The sequence below is a fragment of the Ursus arctos genome, unplaced genomic scaffold, assembly GCF_023065955.2.
Source record: "Ursus arctos isolate Adak ecotype North America unplaced genomic scaffold, UrsArc2.0 scaffold_17, whole genome shotgun sequence".
In the NCBI taxonomy this organism is placed as follows: domain Eukaryota; kingdom Metazoa; phylum Chordata; class Mammalia; order Carnivora; family Ursidae; genus Ursus; species Ursus arctos.
In genome coordinates, this window is record NW_026622841.1 from 42,636,635 (window position 1) to 42,660,711 (window position 24,077).

At 40.6% G+C, this 24,077-nt stretch overlaps 1 protein-coding gene across 3 annotated transcripts in view; it reads left to right on the forward strand.

Annotated features, from left to right (window-relative positions):
• The window catches only part of CHST9 (carbohydrate sulfotransferase 9), a 224,153-nt gene that overhangs the window by 33,986 nt on the left and 166,090 nt on the right, over positions 1–24,077 (forward strand). For 2 of the 3 annotated variants that reach the window (XM_026496140.4, XM_057313165.1), the window contains exon 2: positions 3,530–3,740. In XM_026496140.4, coding sequence (XP_026351925.3) covers positions 3,635–3,740 — 106 coding nt within the window. In that variant the 5' untranslated portion in view covers positions 3,530–3,634. Of the gene's footprint in view, positions 1–2,710; positions 2,881–3,529; positions 3,741–24,077 lie in introns of those variants that run through there. The other variant, XM_057313164.1, reaches the window with a different exon arrangement.

Below are 24,077 nucleotides of genomic sequence, written 5' to 3' on the forward strand. Positions count from 1 at the left end.
AGTAACGCTGCTATGAACATGGGGATGCAGAAGTCTCTTTGACATAGTTTTTTCATTTCCTCCAGATAAATCCCAGAAGTGGAATTGTGGGATCATATGGTTCTTCTGTTTTTAATTGTTTGAGGAGCCTCCATGCAGTTTTCCTTAAGTGGCTGCTGCAGTTTACTGTCCCGCCAACAAGTGTACAGGGGATTCCTTTTCTCCCCATCCATGCCCGCATATGTTATCGCTTGTCTTTTTCATGGTGGCCATTCTAACAGGCTTGGGGTGATAGCTTATTGTGGTTTTGATTTGCATTTCCCTGAGGATTAATGATGTTGAACATCTTAAAAGGATGATTTTTTAAAGTGTTGGGAAAGAGAGGATGTAGTGAAATAATTGTTTTTATATATCTTTCTGTGTTCCTTTGGGATAAATCAATAGGGTATGCAAATGAAAATAAATATGCATTTTTTTAAAACAGAGCACATAGATTACTCTTTCAGGGTTTCAGTAGTCCATATTTCTCCGTTTGGAAGTTAGGACCAAGGATTTACAAGTACAGCTAGAAAATTAGTTAATTAGTTAATTGGCCTGTATTTTGTTATTGGAGCTCCAAATTCCGTTCAGTGCAACACACACTGTGGAGTACTGGTACTGTGTTTATGACTGGGGAGAGGAAGGAGTTGTATGAAATTCAGGAAGCCTCTGACCGTGGAAATGTGTAATGCTTGTACATAAAATAGCATTATTCCAAGTAATTTCAATCTCCAGTAGTCTGCACTTTTCCTGCAGGCATAGAGGTAGATGTATGATCTCCAAATAGGTGTGTTTTCCCATCACAACTGACCTTCAGGTTTGCTTAGAGCAGTACCGCTGCTCCTCCTGCCTCACCTTTGTTTAATGAGAGCCATTTCCTAATGCCAACGTTGGGTTAATGGACTGAGATGGGAGAAAATCAAATGTATCTCTTCGTTTTACACCAGATTGCCTTTCTGCCTTGTGGCTTTAATCACTCAATCCTACTCACGTCTGCCATAATAACAATTATGGGTTTTTTCCTGACTTCTTACCCAGGAGGATATGTCAGAGTAGGGCACCATCTCCCAAAGAGAGGAAGGGCAAATTCTTCATCTCTTTCCAGCATCGTAGGTAATAATTTTCCTCTGCGAACCCTCCAGGAGTACCTCTTTTGGCTTTTCACATCTACTTTCCCACAGGTGCATGGCTCTGTTCTGATTTATACGTTTTCTTCTATCCTCTTTCTTCTGAGATAAGTTTTAATTATGTAGACAGATTGTAAAAGTCTCTTTCTTCTTGTAAACAGCTATTTCTCTGTTGGTACTGGGTTTTGTTTACTGGTTTCTCCTAACTGAATCTTCTTGTGCACCCAGGAATTATGTCTGTTCATTGTTTAACTGCAGCATCAAGACAAGAGAAAGCTGGCTTCTCCTCGTAGTTTCCCTTGAGGGACCCAATCTTGGAACACCTCAAATGGCAGCTCTCCCTCGGGAACCGTTCTTTGTTGCATATATTTGGAAAGCCTGTAAGATTTTAGCTTTGAATGAATATGAGAGCAAAGCACCACCCAACAAATAGCAGTATGATGATACTCTCAGTTCTACTTATTTAAAAACTTACTCTACTAGCAAAATCAAGAAAATGCTTGAAATGCTCAAAAGCCCTCATGAAAAACAATGGCCCCTTCCTCAGGTACTCAGACAAGTGGATTCTAGAAAACTCCTCAGGTAATGCTAACAATCAGTGCTCTTCCTCTGACCCCCTCTGGGTAATAATTAAAATATAAAGAAAAAAAGGTATTTATAACATGACTTTCTTTAGTTGTTCTGCATACACACTTTTAACTATTTGTTGGATTAGTTTTTTCTTTTATTTTTAAAGATTTTATTTATTTATTTGAGAGAGAGAGCACAAGTGGGTGGAGGGGCAGAGGGAGAGGGAGAAACAGACTCCCCCCTGAGTAAGGAGCCTGATGATGCGAGTGGGGCTCAATCCCAGGACCCTGGGATCATGACCCGAGCCAGCAGGCACTTAAACTACTGAGACACCCAGGAACCCCTGGATTTGTTTTTTCTAATCAGGGGATCACCATACCACATTTCCTTATAATGTTGATCTCATAAGTTACCTTTGAAGCCCACCATTACATGAAAATTGATTTTGCCAAGAACAGCTAAATCTTATCCTTGAACCAGCCAACAATTCCCCATAGCAGGTTTTTAACTTTTACCTAGCATCTCAACAAACACCTCTTTTTTTTTTTTTTAATATTTTATTTATTTATTTGACAGAGAGAGAGAAAGCACACAAGCAGGGGGGAGGGTGGCAGAGGGAGAAGCAGGCTCCCTACTGAACAGAGAGCCTGATGCAGGGACTCGATCCCAGGACCCTGGGATCATGACCTGAGCTGAAGGCAGACGCTTAACTGACTGAGCCACCCAGGCACCCCTCACCAAACACCTCTTAAAAAGGCTAAATCAATACTCTCCCCAGAAGTTTTTGAGGCATATTTGGAGGAAAAAAGAGAGATCATTTTTAGACACAGCAGTTCATGTGATGTCCTCACAGTGAGAAAACATTCTGCTCATCCAAAAAGGGGGTGTGGTCCATGCCAAAGAACAGAGCCAAGGTCTTTGGCCAGCGTTAGATACAAAGCCATGACCTTGGCCTCATTAGCTGGACCATGTGAGCTCCCCAGGCAGGCGACTGCATATTTGCGTGGCGGTTCATGGGAATCAGGCTTCTTGACTTGGGCTCCAGTGACAGTGGCTAAGCATCCTGCTCTTTATGCAAGATTTTGTGTCTGTTTATCTTTGTCTAATAGGGTTTGCATTTTCATGAGATTCTCAAAAATGGATGCAACTTAGCAAAAGTAAAAGGGTAAGATTACACTAAATGAGACTATTCTAAAACAAATTTCAATATTTCTTTAAACCTTTCATTACGGAGGTAGATTTCTGTTATCTGAGGTTGATTTCTGCGCTCCCGTGTTCTTGTGGGAGAAGCCCTTTCAATCTGACCTTTTAATATTTATCCTTTTGTGTGTTGGAGGGATTTTAAATGTACCCTTTCAGTTGGAGAAATCTATTACTTTTACATGAGAGGGAAATGATAAACCCTCCATTTTTATATATTTTTTAGTTAGGAAGTGGTTTTTTCCCCCTCTTTATTCTATAAACTTGTTTTTCCAAAACTCCTTCAACAATCTACTTTGATGGTCTTCTCTCCCCTCGCAGTCATTTTCAGGTAACCTGAACCTGCTTTACTCTTTCCAGTATAGGGTGGCTTAAGTCTGGCTATCCTGTACCTAATTAAATGTGGGGGTGTTCCTTATTAACGGTAGGATAATACATTCCTGAGATAAGGTTAGAAAATTGCCATTCTAGGGACGATCTCCTACAGTCTCTTCTGTCTTCAGAGCGTTCCAGTTCACATGCGCCTTCGCTAGTGTTGATATGCTGCATATTTATGCTGTTTTGGGGGAAAATGTCATCAGCAAGGTACAATGTGGATTTTTAAAAAATTCTAGGTTGCTTCATGGAAGGAGCGCTTAACAGAACAAGAAAGGATCAAAGCTCTACGGAAAAACAAATCATGCAGTCTTCAGAAATGAGGAGAAAGGCAGCCATCTGAAATGGTCATGAACCCCAAACAAGTCTTCCTCTCGGTGCTGATATTTGGAGTAGCAGGGCTGCTCCTCTTCATGTATTTGCAAGTCTGGATTGAAGAACAGCATACAGGTACAGTCAATCCTTTTTCTCTATTTTACTTGCATTGGTCGTTTTCAATGAAATAAGCTGTAGTGTTTACAGAACTATAGAAGGTCACAGTGTTTCCAACAACAGAAAATAGACACAAACTAAAATCCCCAGGTCCTAAAAGAAAGGATGATTATGCAGTTCAGGTGGAATTTGTTCCATAGACAGGACAACACTTGGAATTTTTATTATATCCGTGGGGGAGCAGCATGACCCATTAGCCCAGCAAGGATGACTTGTAGAGAACTGGTCTACTCCCATGTGTAGTATGTGTCCTACCTCCAGTATGTCCAGTAAGCATTGGGCACAAGCCTAAAGGGAATGAAATATACAACTAAATAGCTTCCTTAATTCCTTTTTAATGTGTGTGTCAGTACTCAAAATTGGCATGGAAATTCTTGAATACCTTCCCTATGAAGTAGGAGTTCACAAACCTTGTCTGTAAAAGATTAGATAGAAAATATTTTAGGTTTTGCAGGCCATACCATCTCTAGCACAGCTCCTCAACCCTGCCAGCGTATCACATGAGCAGCTGTAGATTATATGTAAACAAACGGACCTGGCTGTGTTCCAATAAAACTTTATTTACAAAAATAAGTATTGGGCTGGATTTGGTCCACAACCAGTAGTTCGCCAATCCCTCCTACCCTTGTACTTTCATCATTCTAGTTTGCCGTTGCCACACATTAGAAGCACTCAGTTACTGTTAAAATGGATTATATGATAATAGGGAATGGATTATGTTTATAATGATTAAAGGAAATGTCTTAGGACATCCCAGAAATATATACATGTATGTGTTGTGAAATTCAGTTGTTTTCCATCAATAGAAATAGCCAATGGCTTATGACTCTTAAGTGAAATGAAGTAAAAACAGAAGAACAATTTCTTAATTACTTCCAATTGTGGCCTATTTTTAAATCACTCTAGATGTAAAATCCTATTCGGAGGGACACCTGGGTGGCTCCGTTGGTTAAGCCTCGGGGTCTTGATTTTGGCCGGCTCAGGTCACAATCTCAAGGTCGTGGGATGGAGCCCCACCCACATCAGGCTCTGTGCTCAGCAGGGAGTCTGCTTGTCCCTCTCCCTCTGCTCCTCCTCCTGCTCTCTCTCTCTCTCTCAAATAAATAAATAAAATCTTAAAAAAAAAACTATTCTGAAAGATAATTCAATACTGAGTCACAAATATGATAATTTTTAAAGTTGTTTCCATTTCTAAATCCCTTTCCTTGGATTATCCTCATATACACTTTGGATTTATTTAATTTATATAGTAACTCTTGTGAAAAGCATTTGCATGTAATTATTTTCTGGAGAACATGTAATGTTGTCAAAACTTATCCTTAATTCCCATTATAAGTTACATGAACTGTAATACTTTCTAAGTTTGCTATATTACTATAATAATTTATCATAACTTGGGGCGCCTGGGTGGCACAGCTTTTAAGCGCCTGCCTTCGGCTCAGGGCGTGATCCTGGCGTTACGGGATCGAGCCCCACATCAGGCTCCTCCGCTATGAGCCTGCTGCTTCCTCTCCCGCTCCCCCTGCTTGTGTTCCCTCTCTCGCTGGCTGTCTCTATCTCTGTCAAATAAATAAATAAAATCTTTAAAAAAAAATAATTTATCTTAACTTATATTTCATGAAACCATCTGTAATAAAATAGAGAGGCTAATTTCTCTTGTAGTATAGATCTTGTCACATAGTAAGCCCGCAGTTGGTGTTTGTTGAATGAGTGATAAAAAGATGAATAAGTAGACTGAAAATGCATTGCGGACTACAGACTGGAATGCAGCAAAGGAGGAAGAATAAGAGATCTCATTATTGGGTTGTTTGCTAATTTCATAGTCTCATAACAAAGTTCACAAGGAAAGCATCACAACGGGGTTTTAATCTAAAAAGAAAAAGATTCATATATACAGACTGTGGGAGAAATGTTGTAGTTAGTGTGTCAGGTAAGAAACTACATGATTTCTGATGAAACAGGTTGTATAATAATACCTTGCATATATAATGCAGTTTACAAAATGGGCCCCAAGCATCAATAGCTACCATTTATTGAAAGCTTATCAAGTGCCAAATGTTCACATGTACTTTCTCTAATCCTAATGACATCTTCCTAGGTATGATAGTCTCAGTTTATAGATGAGGAAACTGAGGCTTGGGTAGGTAAGGAACTTATCCCAGACCTCACAGGTGCAGGTCTAGGTGTAGAGGGAAAGCTCTGGTTTTGTCTCTGCAAAGTCCATGCCCTTCCCTATACATGGCTTGTTGGGGGGAGGGGGGGATGAGTAAAGGTGAGTATTATTGCCCCCTAGAGTACAGATGAAGTAACTGAGACCCAGAAACCAAGTGACTTGCCCAAAGGTGCAAAAGCTAAAGAGTTTCCAAAGTGAGACCCATGCCCAGACTTTCCTACTTCTCATGTGCCCTCAAGGAACCTCCTAACCAAAAAGGTGGGTAAGATACACATATAATGAATGCTGTAGTATGGATACTGACTTGTAACCCCAAGCTATTCACAAGTTCATAGATGTGTAACCCCTTCTTCAAGGTGGATTCTTAATTAAGTTCATAAGTTTTCCAAGTTGGGAAATTATTTTCCCCAGTAAAGATGGACTTATACTCTAATAAATAATAAATACTATTTATTCTCTTAAATCGTATTTGTAATTTGCTAGTACTTTCTCTGATTCTCTATATGTCTTAAATGAAGTGTATAATATTTCACAATCTACTTATGATAGTGAGTGTAAATGTTAGAACCAAGATTCCTTTAGATAACTGTCTCACTGAAGAAAAGTTTTTATTATTTTTCAATAAGACAACCATCTGGACTTCTGCCTTATCCCAGGCAAGTGCCCTGGGTTGTAATTCTCTAGTTTTCCAGGTAGACGGGTACATGTATATTTTATATGTGTTTTAGATAACATCAGAAGCATCAGTCATTTTTACAAGAAGTTACTTTTTAAATCAGAAAATATCTGAATGTGTGCTTTGATGTTGAGTTAAAAATGAAAATTTTGTCTTTTGGACATTTTAGAACTGTCACTCAAAGAACTGTGGAAGATGAGTTTATTTTGGTTTCTAAGACCCTCTGTAAATAGAGCAGATTTTAAAACTCTGAATGGTTTTGATCTCATATACATTTCAGTTGTGTAGGAAAACTCTCAGATTCTTTTCATATCCTGTATTTGAGACCTTTAAAATCTTATAAGATCTGGACTATTTTCTAAGCCTTTCTGGTTTTCCTGGGTTCTTCTGTTAAAATGCTTTAGAATTACAAAAAAAATCTTAAATATGCTCTGATATGCTAGTAGAGATTATGAATAGGCAAAATTTTTGGAGGCGAAGAGGAAAAATATGTGACAAAGAAAGTAAAATCTATCCAGTTATACAACAGAGAGTTCTATAATCACACCCATTTTACAATACCACACCAATTAAATTATGCATTTCTTTATGCTAATGTGGATGTATTATTGTGAATTTTATTTTATAAATCTTTTTCCCTAGTTGTTAAAAGTGCAAGTTTCATATTTGAAAGAATCTTGAAAATCTCATATCTACTTCTTAGCTGTGTGACCCTGGGCAAATCTCTTAGCCTCTCTGTGCTGCATTTTCCTCATCTGTAAAATGGGGATAACAATGTTTTCCATGTAGGGTGGCAGGGAGGATTAAAGGAGACTTTGCACAGTTCCTGGCAAGTAATACTGAACTGTTATTCATATTCTGAAAATGATGGAGATGATCTGAGGACTAGCTTTTCAGAATTATCACTATTAAGACTCAGCCACAATTCAGGACAACAATCTTAAGCTTGTGCCTTGCCTGATTAAGAAAAATAAAAGGCTCCATACTGGCTGCAGTTAAAATGGTTAGGAAAGTCTAACTGGCACAGAGCCAGCATGTTTCACAGTGTAGGAATTAGAAGGAGGATGATCTGGTTGAGCGAGGAGAGGAGAGTCAGTGTCCAGAAAGATCTCTGGTCTAGGCAGCGTAGGTAGGTAGATACCTCTACCCCCAAGCTCAGGGTATCTGTTCATTCCATAGCGGTTTTTGAAGACTTAACAATCGTAGGTTCTGCACTGGCGAATGCCCAAATATAGTAGGGAACCAGCTGTAATCCCCATTCTCAAGGAGACTCGAGTCTCCTGGACTGTAAGGGAGAAAATGGTCTTGAGTTCAGGCCAACGTGCTGGTACAAAAGGACAGCCCATTGTGATAGAAGAGAGGGGCCCTCCAGGTTGAGGCACAGTAATGAGTTGGGACCAGAAGAAAGGGCCCAATCAGTGATGGCATTGCTGAGCTGATGATAGAAGCGTGGGGTGTGGTGTAAGGGTGGGGGCAGGGTTAGTAGGCACAGAGCCCCAGAGCAGAACAGATGCTCTACAGGAAAGATGTGCTAATGGTGAAGGCCAGTTCAGGACTAAATCACAAGAATGGGTCACTTTTTCCCAGCGACTGCTGAAATTGGCAATTTGGTGCCCTCTTCCTCTAGGTAGAATGGTCGTGCTTAATAGAGCAAATACCAAAAGGCGTGGTACGTGTTTGCTACGTGCAGTAAGGCGTGATGAGAATCCTATCAAAACAGGGTCAGAATCTCAGCTTTAGAAAAGAATGTACAGATCATCTTGGATATCATCTAATTTTTTAAAAAATATAAAGCAATGCTATATTGCTCTCCTGCTTAAAATGTTTCAGTTACATCTCATTCTTTCCAACAAATCTTCTCCCTGGGACCCACAGAGCTGTGTGGGCTGTAGCCTCTGCCTGCCTCCACTGCCTCACCCTCCCTTCCCTCAAGATGCTTCCTGGCGTCACCCCTCGTCTCCCAGCAAACCAAACCCTTTGCTGACTCAGAGCTCTCACCTCTCACCATTTCAGAAGCTGGGCTGCTCTTCTCCCAACTCTCACCTGTCCCGCCTTCACTCACATGTCACCTGCTTTGATCAAAGCAGCCAACCAGCGAAGCACCCCCATAGCCAATCAGTCAGACCCCCCATCTTATTCATTTCCATCACAGAAATGATCATAATCAGCAATTGCCTCGTTTTATTATTTGTTCACACATTTATTGTCTGCATCGGGTGCTGTTTTACAAGTTCCGTGAAAATAGGGACCTTGCCTGTCTCACCTACCTTGGTGTCCCTGTCCTACAACATGCCACATGTGTGTGGTAGGTGCTCGATAGTATTGGAGTTGGGGGGGGGATACATAATGCTTTTTCTGGGTTTTCAGCATCCAGCCAAATGACTGCGTAGACTGTGTTTGAATATTTCTGGCGGCAAAGAATCCACTACTCCTTGAGGCATCCACTCAGCTGTATAGCCACCTCCTTAGAAAGTTCCATATATTAAGCCAGAACTTGCCTCCCTAAGTTATCCTAGCTGTGCCCCTGGCACTGGCTCAACCTTCTTCCATAGCATGGTCAGATCATTTTCATGGCAAATGAAACCCCAGCTTTTTAAGCCATTTTTTGAGAAGATGATCCTGGTGCCTGTCCTCTGAACCATTAACACGTACTCTTTATTTCTTTTAAAATATGATGTACCTTATTCTTGTATGACACCTGTGTTAGAAATATACACCTCTAATAAAATCTCCTATTATGTAGTGAAGTTACATACACATATTTTAAATATGCCGAGTAGTGAAAATCAAACAGATCCCACCAAATAGCTTATGTTATTTTTTTTCTTGAGATTTCCAGAATCAAATTTAGTCTCATGTGTTCCAAACTAAAATTGTTCCCTGGATTTATCCGACAGTGTAAAAATCTATCTAAACAACTTCTGAGCTTTTCTTTCAGGATCATTATTGTTTTTTTTAAATAAATCTATTTAAACTAAAAGGAAAACAAAAACAGTTTACTTTCTTCTCCCCCTCCTTTCCTCCTCAACCTGTGGCAATTACCAGTCTATTCTCTGTATCTGGGAGCTTGGGTTTTTCTTAATTTTTTTTTTTTTTTTTTTTTTTTTTAGATTCCACACCTCTAAGTAGACATGTTTTCCTGATTTCTACTAGTTTCTTTCTGATTTACACTAAATAGTGATATCTGAATTTAGTTTGGGGTTCAACACTAGCATATAAGCTAAGAATTATCATAGCTAACATGTGATTTATCATAGCTAGCATAAAACTCATTGTCACCAATCCAGGCTCTGTAGGACTGATACCCAATATACTTAGCCTGAAAAGTATATTCTTTCTGGTCAGTGACGTGGACTTTCTGTAGATCAGGGTTCTATTCGGATCCTACATGCTATTATCAATGGCAGCATAGCCAAAACAAATAGCTACTTTTAATATTTTCTTCTGCTAAGGCACAATAAACATCATTAGACCCAGTTTATATTTGAACCCTTATACGTGTGTATGAAAGTGAAACGTAGTAGCTACAGGCTTCTGATTTCAAGCAAAGCCAAGCCACCTTATTGCTTTTTCTCAGGCAATTGCTTTAGAACCTCACAAGCAGACTGTGGCATCAGGCTTTGGTATTTCTAAGGAGATTTCATCTTGCTTTTTTTTTTTCAAACTAAGTATATTTTGTGGCATATAAAGTTTTGCAATGAGACTGGATTGACATAATTCTTTTCTCTTGAGTCTCTCTGATGAGAAAGTATGTTCTTTTCCTCCAGAATCAATCTGTTCATCCTGATTGTGATGTTGCTATATTGAAATTGTATTTTCTCCCAGAGGATCTTTGTATACCTGAGTTGGAGCAAAGCCACTTATAACACAGAAGGACTTGCGGCTTACAGTCAATCACATAGGAAAATAGAATGGCTTTTCTTAAAAAAAAAAAAATCACCCATTTGATTTACTTCCTCCACTTTTGATGAGGGTGGCAACCATTTTTCTAAAAGATTTATTTTTATTTATTTGAGAGAGAGAGAGAAAGAGGGTGGTGGGGAGGGGCAGAGGGAGAGGGAGAGGGAGAGAGAATCCTAAACAGACTCTTTGTGGAGCGTGGAGCCCGACGCAGGGGTCCATCTCAGGACCCTGAAATCATAACCTGCGCCAAAACCAAGAGCTGGACGCTTAACCAACTGCGCCAGCCAGGTGCCCCTGCAACCATTTTTTTTTTTTTTTAAATCAAACGAGCGCATGCTCCCTCTACTTACCTCTGGATGCCACTGTATCCTGTTTTATGTGATCTTTGCCCATCTCAGGGTCTTTCATTTAGCTGTTCTGTCTTCCTAAAATATGTTTCCTTGGCTGTTTCATCGCTGGCTTTCCTTATCATTCAGAGTATAGTTTAAATATCACCTTCCCTCAACATCTTATGTAAAATAGATATCCTCTGTGTTTTCTCTCCCTGCACGTATTTTTATCATCTCCTAATTTGACCTCAGGGCACTCATTCCCATCTGTGGTCGTGCTTTATGTTTTTTTCCATACAGTCTACTTCTCTCAATGAAGTATAAGCTTCTCGAGGGCAGGGAACTTATATGTTGGTCACCAGTGTCTCTCTACCCCCTCTCCCCAACTTTCAGGTACCGACTTAAGTCTTCACCTCACTATGTACCCCCAGTGCCCTCCAAAATCAGTGTTTATTCTTATCCACCCAGCCACCGGTAACTGGCTTCACCCAGGGGACTTTGCCTGGCCTTTCTACCCCAGCCTCTGAGTCTTCAGCTCAACTAAACTTAGAAGGCCAAGTGAGGCTGGTACTTAACTTCGGATTTTCCAGAAGTTACAGTGTTTGGTTGAGCAGGGATTTTCTCCAGGGATATCCTGGAAGGTCTTCCTTGAGGTTAGGAATGTGTTACTAGAAAAGGCTTATTTTTCCTTTCGCTGTGGTTTGTTTTTAGCAAAGGCTGAATCATCATTTGGCAGACATGTTGTGAGGAAAAGTCAAAACTTGAGTGAGGAATTGGAGAAAATCAGACTTTTTAAGGTCCCTCATAATGTTAAGTTCCCTGGGGCTGTCATTTTGTGTCTGAAGAAGAGCCTGACAAAGCCAGTTTGAGGCGCCATCCATTTTGGGGGTAGTATTTTGTAGCAGAAAGCACTGAGCTCTCACTACTCACTTCTAGCCTGTTTTGTGGTTTTGAACAAGTTGATTAATCTCTCCAGATTATGGGGTTTTCTCTTCTCTGATTTCCACACTTTTTTCCTTGCCCTCCTTGGGTAACCACCATCCTAAAGTTGATGTTTATTGTGACATTCCCCTGCTGGTCTCTATAATTTGAATACATATGTATTCCTTGTTCATATTTTTAGCTTATATATAAAAGGTGTCTATCTGTATATACCCTTGTGCAACGTGCTTCTTCTTTCAACATTAGGTTTTTGAGATTTGTTTATATTCACATATTTTTGCACCTCTCATTCATTAACCCAACTAGCATGTAATATTTCATCATGTGAATATGCTGTCATTGATTTGTCCATTCCCCAGTTGGGGTGCATAAAAGTAGTTTCTAATTTTTTGCTATCACACAGCTTCCTACTCAGAACGTTTTTGTATGATATCTTTGTTCACATGTTTGAGAGTTTTCTATAAGAGCTTAAATTGCATATTCTCCAAAATAACATCCCCTTCAAGAGTCTGTGATTCCATATTATATCTCCTCTTCTCACACAAATAAATATTAGGACTTCTTAAGATACCACAAATGTTAAATGATATATCTTAGTAAAATGGGTACGGAAATACTTATTTGGATACACAGGTTTCCACTCAGAATTATGGATGGAAAGATACAAATATAGAGCACAGAGTCTGCTCTCACAACTTCTTGCTTATTGGTATGCCAACAGAGTAGTTAACAGTTCATTGAGAATCGATTAAAATAATTACTAGATCATTAGTGTGGACTTTGAGTGTGAGTGTAAAGACCTCACTCACTAAATAATTCAAGGCGATAGGCAGGTTAACTCCTGTTAGTATTGATTTGGTATGTAATACCACCTAGTCCAAAATCTCTCATTTTCCTTATAAAAATAAACCCAACTGCTAAAGCGTCATCTAATCCCAGCCTCCTCCTTTTTAAAGAAGCAACTGAAAGGCTTCAATTTGTATAGCCAATAATAACGAAAACTGGCACTAAAACATGCTTCCTGATAACTGCCCATTTTCCATACAATTCTCTTCCCCTTTCCCTTCTAGTGTTTTCCTCCTGCCTTCCCCTTGAGATGGTTTTTTCCTCCTGCCTTCTCCTTGAGATGAGATTCCTCCTGCCTTCCTCCTTCCTCCTGTCCCTCTTGGACTCAGGATACTTTTGAATTACTGGTTTGTTTCCTAAAGTGTCTTGAACATAACCATTCCAAAATCCATTTGAGAAGTCTAGCAATCAGATGTGTCACCAGGAGCAAGGATATGGTTTCTGTTCTCCAGTTGAAAAAAATCTGCCTTCACAGAGAAGACCTTTAATGTTGTTACAGCCCCAGACTTCCAAAGAAAGTTCACCAATGCAGAACCAATGTCTTTGGAAACAATGTATTTTACATTTCTTTTCAGAAGTAGCTTTCAGGAATAAATCAAACAACTAAGAGGTTTGGTGGAAAGCTTCATGGTATTCAGTTCATCACAGGTTAAAGAGGTATAAAACTTAAAAAGTAAATAGGGATTGTTTCTAAATAAAAGAATTTAGTTTTCATTACGTGTTCTCTCGTTTCCCTGAGTCATAGGTTACCAGAAGTTGTACTGAGTTGTATATAGGAGATTGGAAGTAACTGTGTTTGTGCTAATCAAACAGAATTAATCACTAGCCTCCCCTTTACTACTCTCTAGCTTTTAGCTCCATCTCTCGTGAAGTGAGTCAGCCTAGGTTGTAAACATTTTCATCTCCCCAACTGGAAGCCCACTGAGGGTCAGGACCACAGTGCCTGAAACATAGGAGACCCCAATTAAGACCTCCGTGGAGAGAACTGGGAGAGAGTTTCCAGAGACAGAGAAGAGCTGACTGTTTATGCAGGTCTCACAACGTATCAATCTTTGGTGTCATCAGGACCTTCTAGATCTGTCTGTGAACTTCGTAGCTCTAGATATTTCATTTTTCCTCTTCTGAAGAATTAAACAGCTTTTGAGTGACTATTCATACAAAACAGTCACATAGGGATACACGTATGTCCCCGCAAATCATTTAATTAATGATTATCATATTAATGGAGCTATATCTTCCTAATAGAATAGCTATATGCACTGGCCACCCCCCCCCCCACACACACACCTTTTCTAGGCTCAGAGTGTTGGGGGGGAAATGTGCTTTTCATGGAGTCACATAATGAATTTGGAATATTCTTGTGGGAGTGTTTTGCTCAGGTCACGAAGAAGCTTCATCAACTGTTCACAAAAGATTACATTTCATGGTGTCATTCCTCAAGATCAGTCTGGCTGTCTGTTTCTATCTCTAGCAACTACAGACTGTGATAGAAAATTACGTGAGACAGTTTGGTACAGGATAAATGGATGGGCTCTTAATGTTGTCTGGCAATCCTCTGTTCCCTATTGAGCTTTTTCTCTCCTGTTTTCCAGAGAGACAGTTTCTGAAATGTTGCTTTCTCTTCAGCCTTCCAAGCACAGCATCTCCCCGATGTCTCTCTGCAGAATGCCCCTCCTCCTACTTCACAGAAAGCATCAAAGGAAACTCTCAGAGCTTCCTGCTAACGGTAGTAGTAACAGACGTATACTTCTCTACTTCCACCCCATCTCTGGCTCTTCTCTCAGCTTCTTACTTCCTCCTGCTCCTCCTCCATTTTCCTCCTCATCGTCCCACTCATACTCTGTCTCCCAAGGCATCTGCATCTTCGGTGATCTTGCCCACCCTCTATATATTCTCTTCTCCTGTGTCTTCATCACTTTCTCCATCACTTCCTCATATTTGTGTTTCTACATGGTTCAATCTCACCCATCTAAAATAACACAAGTCAGATATCTATTCTTTCAACCATACTTTCCCTCTTCCCCCAATCTACTTCCTCCTCTCTAACTTCTTAAAATTTTGTGTGATCACCATCTCTGCTTGATTACTCTCTCCTCACCCACCCCTCGCTGCAGTCTGTCCCCATCCACCACTGGTCCCAGTAACCTGCCTGCCGTAACATCCACTAAGTCCTGCCCATCCTCATCTCGGCTCTCTGCAGCGTTAGACACCAGCGGCCCTCAGATGCCACCTTCCCTTGCTGTCCACGAGGACAGACTCTTGGCATTTTCCTGCTCTTCTCTGGCTGCATTCTTAGTTCCCTTATCAGACTAATGTGTTTCCCTTAGCTGTTGGTGTTCCCCACCTTTGGCCCTCTTTTCTTCTCACTCTACATGCTTTTCTCGTCTAATTCCATCTATAACCCGATTCCCCACAGTTCACATAGTGCCAACCGGCCTCCTGGGCGTCTGTACTTGATAGCACCACAGATCCCTTCAACTCAGTAGGTACAAAGCCAAACTCTTAATTTTTCTTCAAAGTCTGTCCTGACTCATTATTGAGGCAGTTGCCCCACCGAAAGACCTTGTTGCCTTTTGGGATGCCTCCACTTTCCTTGTTCCTCCTCCTGGGTGAATGCTCTTCTGGGCCTCCCAGTGGCTGCTGGGACAAACCTAAACTCCATAATTTGGCTGTCAAGGCTTCTAGTGATATGACCCCTACTTAACTCTCTAGGCTCATGTCTGCACATGTTGCATTTATTCTCCAGCTGTGTTACATTCCTTCCCATTGCTTGAACTGGCCATCAAGTGTGTCACACCACTTTCAAACCACTAAGCCATGAGAGCTGTAAGGGTGACACTAGCAGCCCCTTTCACTGTTGTGTCCCCTGTGCCTCGCAGGTGCTTCCTTTTGCCCATGATAGGTAGGATTTTGCTAACTGAATTGGAAAATATTGAGTTAGGGATTTTGGAATGAAATACCAGTATATCCTTCTCTCTCAGGTGCATATATGTCAGCCCCTCAACTTGCACAACCATGAAAATGATGTTCTCCATCCTTGCGTATGAGAAGCCACCATATGATACCATGGAAGGAAAAGTCCATGATTGTACTCTGTCGTGGTGACATGCTTCTGCAAAACTTTATCATGCAGCATTTTACTGATAATGTGGTTAAATTTTAGTATAATTTAATTTTATGGCTCTTCCCTATAATAAATTTTAATTTACACGTTAGTTATTAAACTTCTGTTCTTTTACTCAGTGCCCCCACTTCTCTTATTTTCTCAATTTCACCCTCTGAAATTCCTTTGTTTTCCAGAACACTCACTTAGGTAGTCCATCTGTGTGGCCCACAGCACAAAATTATTATCCACGGGGGGCACCTGATGGCTTGGTCAGTTGGGTATCCGACTCTCGATCTCAGCTTACATCATGATCTCAGGGTCGTGGGATCGAGCCCCGAGTTGGGCTCCGTGCTCAGCGTGGAGTCTGCTTCTCTCCCTCTGCCCCTCCCCTACCAAATAAATAAATAAATCTTTTTAAAAAGTTGTTATCCACAGTATCAATGATTTTTAAAAGCCGTTAAAGAAGACTGTGGGAGCAGAGTTGACATCAGTGACACTGACAGCTCTTGAATCTGGACGCCTCCCATTTGTTTGGACCCCATCTCAGGGAAAGAACAAGATGAGCCTGTGCAGACGCCGTTCTCTTCTTTTCAGATGACATTTAGCTGTTGCGTGGGCGGCTGCTGGCTACAGAGTTAAGAATCTTGATGGGGAGAGAATTTACCTCATTAATTTTTCAAAAATTGAGAAGGCCAGAAATCGACATCAAAAATGGTTCAGATGTATTCAGAGAGGAAGTGATGGCGAGGCAAAAGGTCTGGCTTTCCATGCCGTGGCCGTGCACTGTGCACAGTGGAAATGCCTAAATGTGCTCTTAATAAAAACATCACAATGATAAATGTAGAATTCTAGAATGCTTATCGTATACCACGTGGGGAAAGTCACAATTAATAGTTGTTTGCAGATGGAGAAGAATAGACATACATATTTATATATTGTGTGGTCCTAGGGACAGCTTTCATGTTATTTTAATAACCAATTTATCATGAATTATGAGTTCATATAAATTAGGCTCACACAATTTTGCATTTCTTACAATGTGAAATATATTTAAAAATACGAATGATTTTTATCATAAAATATTTGCAGGGATTTCTACATGACCCACCACATAATAATTAGCTAAGACAGACACAGTAACACTAAAAAAATTTCTCAGTTTAAAAAATCTTCAGATGCACAAAGCCAAAGAATATCTGGTAGTAGAAGAAAAGAATAGTAGCCAGCTTTCACACACTCAATAAACCAATGTAGGTTTTACTAAGCCTTCTTTTAAGTTTGCTCAGGAGAGAGACAAATCCATAAAGCAGTCAGCCTGCTTGTGATCACGCTGCCAGAAATACACTGTAAACAATGAAATTGCTTCCGAATTTTGGACTCAGAATTTTATGATTGACATTAAGGGTCAGTGCCTGCATTTTAGATCCATCCCCAGAAGCAATTCAATAATCAAGAAATCAGAAGTCCATTCACTGAACCACTGGCAGAAAATTAGGTAGAGACTCCCAGTTTGCTTTGGATCAAAGGTATGTCTGATAACCTACAGCTAAGGAAAAAGACATAACTGCAGCCTGAAATCCCGTATTCAAAAAGTGAGATGCTATGTTTTTGGAAGAGCTAAAGAGAGTGATGAGCTATCTAGACTGGATGAGAAAATGGTGATGTAATTAAATGGGAAATGGGTCGTAATGGAAAAATCTAATAGGTTTTAATTCTATTTCTCGTCCTTCTGAAATATTTTACATCAACTTGATTGAGCTTGTAATAGCAGGTGTGCATTTGAAAAAAAATCCGAACAAATTCAAATTATACTATGGCAGTACCCATTGAAATTTAAATAGCATTAAGTCTTTTTTAGTTCACAGCAACAGGTAGGCAGCTTTTCTCTTCTGTATCTCTTGCATTTAAATTTCATGCTCTCTGTTTACAATTGGCGAGAGTCAGGTTATCCTTGATTTCTGCCAGGATACCAAGTTAACTTGGCTGATGTTGGATTCCAGAAGGCAAAGAGCCTTCTTCCCTGAAGCAATTTCTGATTAAGAAGAAAATGAGATCTCAGGTGTATTTTTAGTATCTGGAATTCCTAAATATTCATTTATTCAGTTCTGACTTTGGGGACCCTTTGGGTTGTTATATTTTTGTGTGTACAGTGAATAGCACCACTACATGAATCATTATATTGACTTCAAACAACTGTGTTGCCATTCCTTCCAGAAGGCTCCCTTGTAAGGCTCATATAACTTCATAAAGGCATACGTCTCTCCGCATTTGTACTCTCTGAATATTCATGTGAGTCACTGACGGCCAAGGGCTGCAGAGAGAAGAGAGGATTCCTGAGAGCGGGGTTTGTGGTTAGTGATGTGATATTTCACCTGCCTGGCCCAGTGTGAAACGCACAGACCCTAGCTGTGCAGTCGCAGTGGTGACTTTGCAAAGAGTAGCCTTGTTGCCTGACTCTTGGCTATTTTGTCAGATCCTAACAGACCACATTCTTGATGTCAGTGCATAAAAATGGCATCTTCTATTGCCACAATATTTATGTCGGCTTCGGAGAAAGCTGCTCACCAGCCATCTTGAGAACTAATAGGGTGTCCTGGGGAAATGAGTAAATCATCCCTAGTTCTTGACATTTCTCCCCATTACTTCTTAGCCCTCCCCCAGACATCTCCTTTCTCTCTGCTGTGTTTCTGTAGGATTTAACTAAACGCAGGACATGATATTCTGTCTTTGCAGTACTGTGAACTATCTTTTTTTCTACAAAGGTAATTTCTATTTTAAAAAGCCCACATAGGGGCGCCTGGGTGGCACAGCGGTTAAGCATCTGCCTTCGGCTCAGGGCGTGATCCCAGCGTTATGGGATCAAGCCCCACGTCAAGCTCCTCCACTATGAGCCTGCTTCTTCCTCTCCCACTCCCCCTGCTTGTGTTCCCTCTCTCGCTGGCTGTCTCTATCCCTGTCGAATAAATAAATAAAATCTTAAAAAAAAAAAAAAGCCCACATAATTCCAAAAGATTCACTAGGGTGCAACTGAATGTGACAGCCTTTTACTGTGCCTTGGGGAAAAGGAGATAATCAGACTTTGGGGAGATTACAGGATCCTGGCCCTGAATTAACAGTAATTTCAGGAGACTTAAAACGTCACTGTCAGAGTAGGGGGTTGCATGATGAAGGACGTGTGTAGCTCAGGTCCGTGTCACAGGGAGTGGGCCATCCTTGCCCATCCCGTGACTATTTCCCTGATTCCAGGATGCATCATTGGAATAGACGTAGCAATGACTGGCAGAATTTCCACATTGGGGATGCCGAGAAATCGGTCTCAGGAAAGAACTTTACCCAAAAACTGTATGTTATTTCCTAACCGATATATATTTTAGAGAGGAAAATAATTATTGACGACCACCAAGGGAACTCACACTGAGTAGCGAGTGGCCTTGGCTGAGGCCTGAGGCCCCCCTAGGTGTGCCTCCTGACCTAAAACATACGGAAGTTACACAGTTGTTTGAATTGCCTTCAGCCCTAACATGCTGATATTTTGATTCACTTACAACTCATTTCTTTCAGCATTTTTTTCCTTGAGTAGTCAAACTGGAGATGTATTGGGTTCATATCTATTTCCAAATAACCAAATAAAGTTATTCTCTAACCAAATAAAGATGGCCTTGGCACGCTTGCCCATGTTCAGTGATCGATTGTGCAATAAACTCAGAGAGTTTCCTGCACTCTTTTGTTGCCACGTGCATCAAATTCGCCGTTTCCCCTTCTTCTTGAAGCCTCACTTCTTCATTGTAGAGCTCTTGCTGGCTTGACATGAAAAATGTGCATTCGTAAGTCTAATGGATAATTACATCAAGGAGGGAGGGAAATGATATAAATTTCAAATTCAGAATAATCACCTAAGTCTTAACTATAACTAGCCATAACATAATTTCTTTTTCCCCCTTCAACTATTTTTTATCGTTCTGCATATACCAGGCTGATTTTTCATTAACTTTTCATGCTGTTTGTAACTCTATTCCAGTTTGCATTCAGTCTTGAAATAGAGCTTTGAATAGAGTTCCACTCACAATAGAGCGCAATATTGTATAGCTTTAATATAAGACAAAGGCTCTTACTGAAGTGGTAGGAGCAGCATTTTTATTAAGATTGGTTCAGTGAGTGGAAGGGACAGGCCCACTCCCATCTGGGATCATATCTCGGCACTAGTAAAATTTCTGAGCAGTTTGGGATGGCAGATCAATTTTTAAACATTGTACAATAAATTTTTCTGATTCATTCATTTTCAGCATGTTGAAATTTTTGCTCTTCAATAATGATAACACATGGAGGGCCAACGCAGTGACGATCCCACCTGTACCTCTGACTATAGGTCTGCTCTTACTTCTCTGGGTGGTTAGAGAGAGAGAATCTTCAGCTCTCTCCGCACACACAACTTCACAACACCCTGCAATAAGCCATGCTGAATACAAACGTGTCAGAAAAACACCTAAAGGTATCGTGTAGAACCTTGGGTCTTAAGTAACAGAAATCCGTCTCCATGGAAATTAAACCAATAGATAAATAGATAGATACTTTCAACAAGAGACTTTCTTAGCCTAACCCAGCCTCCGGGAAGTCCACAGTGGTTTCAGAAATGGCTGCATCCAGACTTCCAGCAGCGTCCTCATCTGGACTCTCTCCACCTCCGTCTTCCTCACTTGGCTCGGCTTTCCTCTGCACAGCGCCATCCTCTGTGGGCTCCTGGGTCTGAGGGCAGCGATACCCAGGGGGGATTTCCAGGCTCTTACCACCCTCATTGATAGCGGTTGCAAAGATGGTACCCTTTCTCCCCTGATGCTCATATCAGTTACTGAAAATGGACTCTGACCCATCCTGCTGGGGTCTTCTACTAACCCACGTACCAGTCTGTTTATGAAAATAAATATTCTGACTGCCCAGCCTGTTTCAGACCTTCCCGCGTCTCACATACGTGACAAGTGACAGCCTCGTGCCAGCAAAGGGGATAGGAAGCATGGAGGCTGTGTGGCAGAAGAGGCCATGAAGGCAGGTTTTAAAACTATAGCTGACATCCTTGATACCACATCCAGCTCTGCGGTGGTGAAGTCACCCAGCTCTTAAAGGAACTCACAAAGTGACCTCAGAAATCACAGCCAGAGAGGACTCCATGTGAGTCTTCCTATCGCTAGGACAACCCTGAGTTTCTAAAGTCCCTAGAACAAGTGTTTCCTTCAGTGGCCCTTTCCTACCTATTCAGACATGTTACGTGAAGTCAGCATTGTTTACCTCTTTTCGTACTCATGACAACGCCATACGATAGGTACCATTATGGTTCTCAGTTTACAGTGGAGGAAACTGAGTCACAGAGAGGGTAAGCCACCTGCCCATGGACACAGAGCTGAGGTACCATTATGGTTCTCAGTTTACAGTGGAGGAAACTGAGTCACAGAGAGGGTAAGCCACCTGCCCATGGACACAGAGCTGGTAGTGGAGCAGGGTTTCCCATCCTTTTCAGATCAACATCCCCTGAGAAGCTTTGCTAAAAATGTGGCTCACCTCTGTCTCACACCGGGACATCCCAATACAGTAGTTGTGGAATCGTTGGGGGACCTTACAGCTTATAAGATGGCCAAAATTATTCTGATGAGTAACCAAGAGCCCCTGATCTCAAGACAAAGAAGCAGAATGGCAAGGGGCCAGAGGGTTTTAGTTACAGGATAAGCAACAGTAAAGAACAAGAAAAAAATAATTTATTTGATATAATTTGTGACAATCTGTTCTATCAGGAAAAGAGCATTCTGGGAGGGGGTTGGTGGTAACATACCTGCATTCTCCTCCAATTACTGGTTTCTTTACCTGTATTCAAAACTTATTCTTAATACAGGCAACTGTTTTCTCTATCAGCCATAGTGAAAAAAACAGGTTTTCTCTTCGGATAACAATCATACTTATAATGTGAAATGTAAAACCACAGGGTGATTCTAAATGTTTTTTCTTCTGCTTGAAATAGTCTTACCCGTCCCCCACCTAACTCTTAACTTATGCTTCAGTTCTCAGGTTCAGTATCACCACTGCTAGGAGGCTTTCCTTAACCTACCCATCTCTGTTAGGTTCCCTGAATATAGTCTCTGTTGGCACCTTGTACCAGTTATCATAATTTGCAAATGTTAATTTCCTTGTGTGACCATTTGATAGCCCAGCACTGACCTCCTACACTAAACTATAAACTAGTGACCATATTTGATTATTTAGTACTATATTCTCAGCATGCTATACTGTGCCTGACCCATATTAAATATTTGAGAATTCTCTGTTGAATGAATGAACAGGTAAGACTCCTTTAAGAAGTCTCTGATAATCTGAAGAAGTCTTTATGAAGACACCCCCCCTTAATGGAATTTCTCAAAAAAAGAAAGAAGTCGGGATGCCTGGGTGTCTCAGTTGGTTAAGCGTTTGCCTACGGCTCAGGTCATGATGTCAGGATCCTGGGATTGAACCCCACATCGGGCTCCCAGCTCAGCAGGGAGTCTACTTCTCCCTCTCCCTCTGCCTCTGCGCTCTCTCTCTCTTACTATGTCTCTATCTCTCAAATAAATCAAATAAAATCATTAAAAAAAAAAGAAAGAAGTGGAGAAAGGCTGGGAGAAACTTAGGGCTTAGAGAACGAGCAGCGGAAGCTGATAAGGGGGCAATTATCACCTGCAATCAAAGTGTAGGCGTAAGCAAACCGCCATAAGCTATGAAAATAGCTAAGGACCCACTGGAAAGGGGCACGTCATCAGGTCATTCGCTAGAGGAAATGAGCTAATTCCCGTGAAGTTGGATCTAATGCTCTTGGGAGTGTTTTGTTGTTGTTGCTTTTTTTCACACAAATGTTAGAACTAAAAAAGACTTTTAATAACACTTATCCGGTGGTCCCCACATTGAGGTCCCCCTATTCCAGGTGCTCAGAATCCTGGGAGCGTGTAAACTATGTTCAAAATTTCCAAAAGGCCAATGAAGTTTCTCTTTCTCTCTAATGGGGCTGACTGACTTAACGGAACACAGAAGTCCTTCGCATTTCTTCCAGTCAGATGAGCTCTGTGAGGTTATGCGTGCATGTTATTGGTTAAAATGAGGAAGTGAATGTAGTTGGTTTGGCGATTCAATCATTGGGAAATACTGAGTCCAAGAGGAGACAAAATGGGGTTTGGTGATTTTCTCCAGAGACAACTCTCATTTACCTTATACCCGGAGTCTGTGATTTTTTTAAGAATTCATAAAAATGTGTAAGTGCTGAAAGACATAGTTTTTGGTGTATATATGTATGTATGTATGTGTGTATATATGTGTGTATGTATATATATATATATATATTTATATGTATGTATATATGTATATATATGTGTATATATATTTCTTTTAGATATAAATATTTACCTATAAATATATATTTACATATAAATTATAGAGAGAGCGAAATCAAAATTAATGCATTATCACATATATGCATATAAATCATAACTCTTAATGAACTTCATTGATTACTGAACAGAAATCATTAACATTTTCATTATACCTGAAAAGTAATGATTTTAGGATGGGTAGGGTGGGGATGGAAAGATCCATAGAAATAGTGGCCATTCTGAGGAATAGTGGACAAGGCAGTGGGAATCCTCTGGAGGAACTGAGGGCCCCTTCAGTGGCTCTGTGAAGGAAGCCAGCAGAGTGGTCTGGTAGCAGAGATGGTGTCCCAAGACCATGGCATCTGGACTCTGGGGTACACAGGTGAGCTCTGGGGTACACAGGTGATCATGGCCTCAGAGGCCTTAATAAAAATTGTAGGCTGCATTCTCCAGAGCCAACTGCACATCTGTGGGTTGTTGGTATTATTTTGTTTTCTATTTATTAAATTTCTTTCTAAAGTATTTTGATAAGTACTCGTACCTGAAAAGAGTTTTTAAGTGTGGCTTTGAAGTCCAACAGCCTGGGTTCAGATCGCACTCGGTCTGTGGAGTTCCTACTCCCTGATGTTGAGGTCTCTGAGCCTCTGTTTTCTCATCCATAAAACGGACTATTAGTAATTTTTTCCAAGGCTGATGTAAACATATTAAATAATGTCAGGGTAACTTAGCACAAGGCCTGACGTAGGGCAGATAAAATTCTTCCTATCCTAAATATCCAGGTAATTTAAAAACAATGTACATTTTTCGTATATGATTTGGGTATATTTCTTTCCTTTGGTCATGAAATGTTTGTTGGAAAGTGAAGTCTGATATCCGGAAGTATTGGAAATCCACAAAAAAAACTGTGAGAATTAGTAAATGAGTGAGGCAAAGTTGCAAGA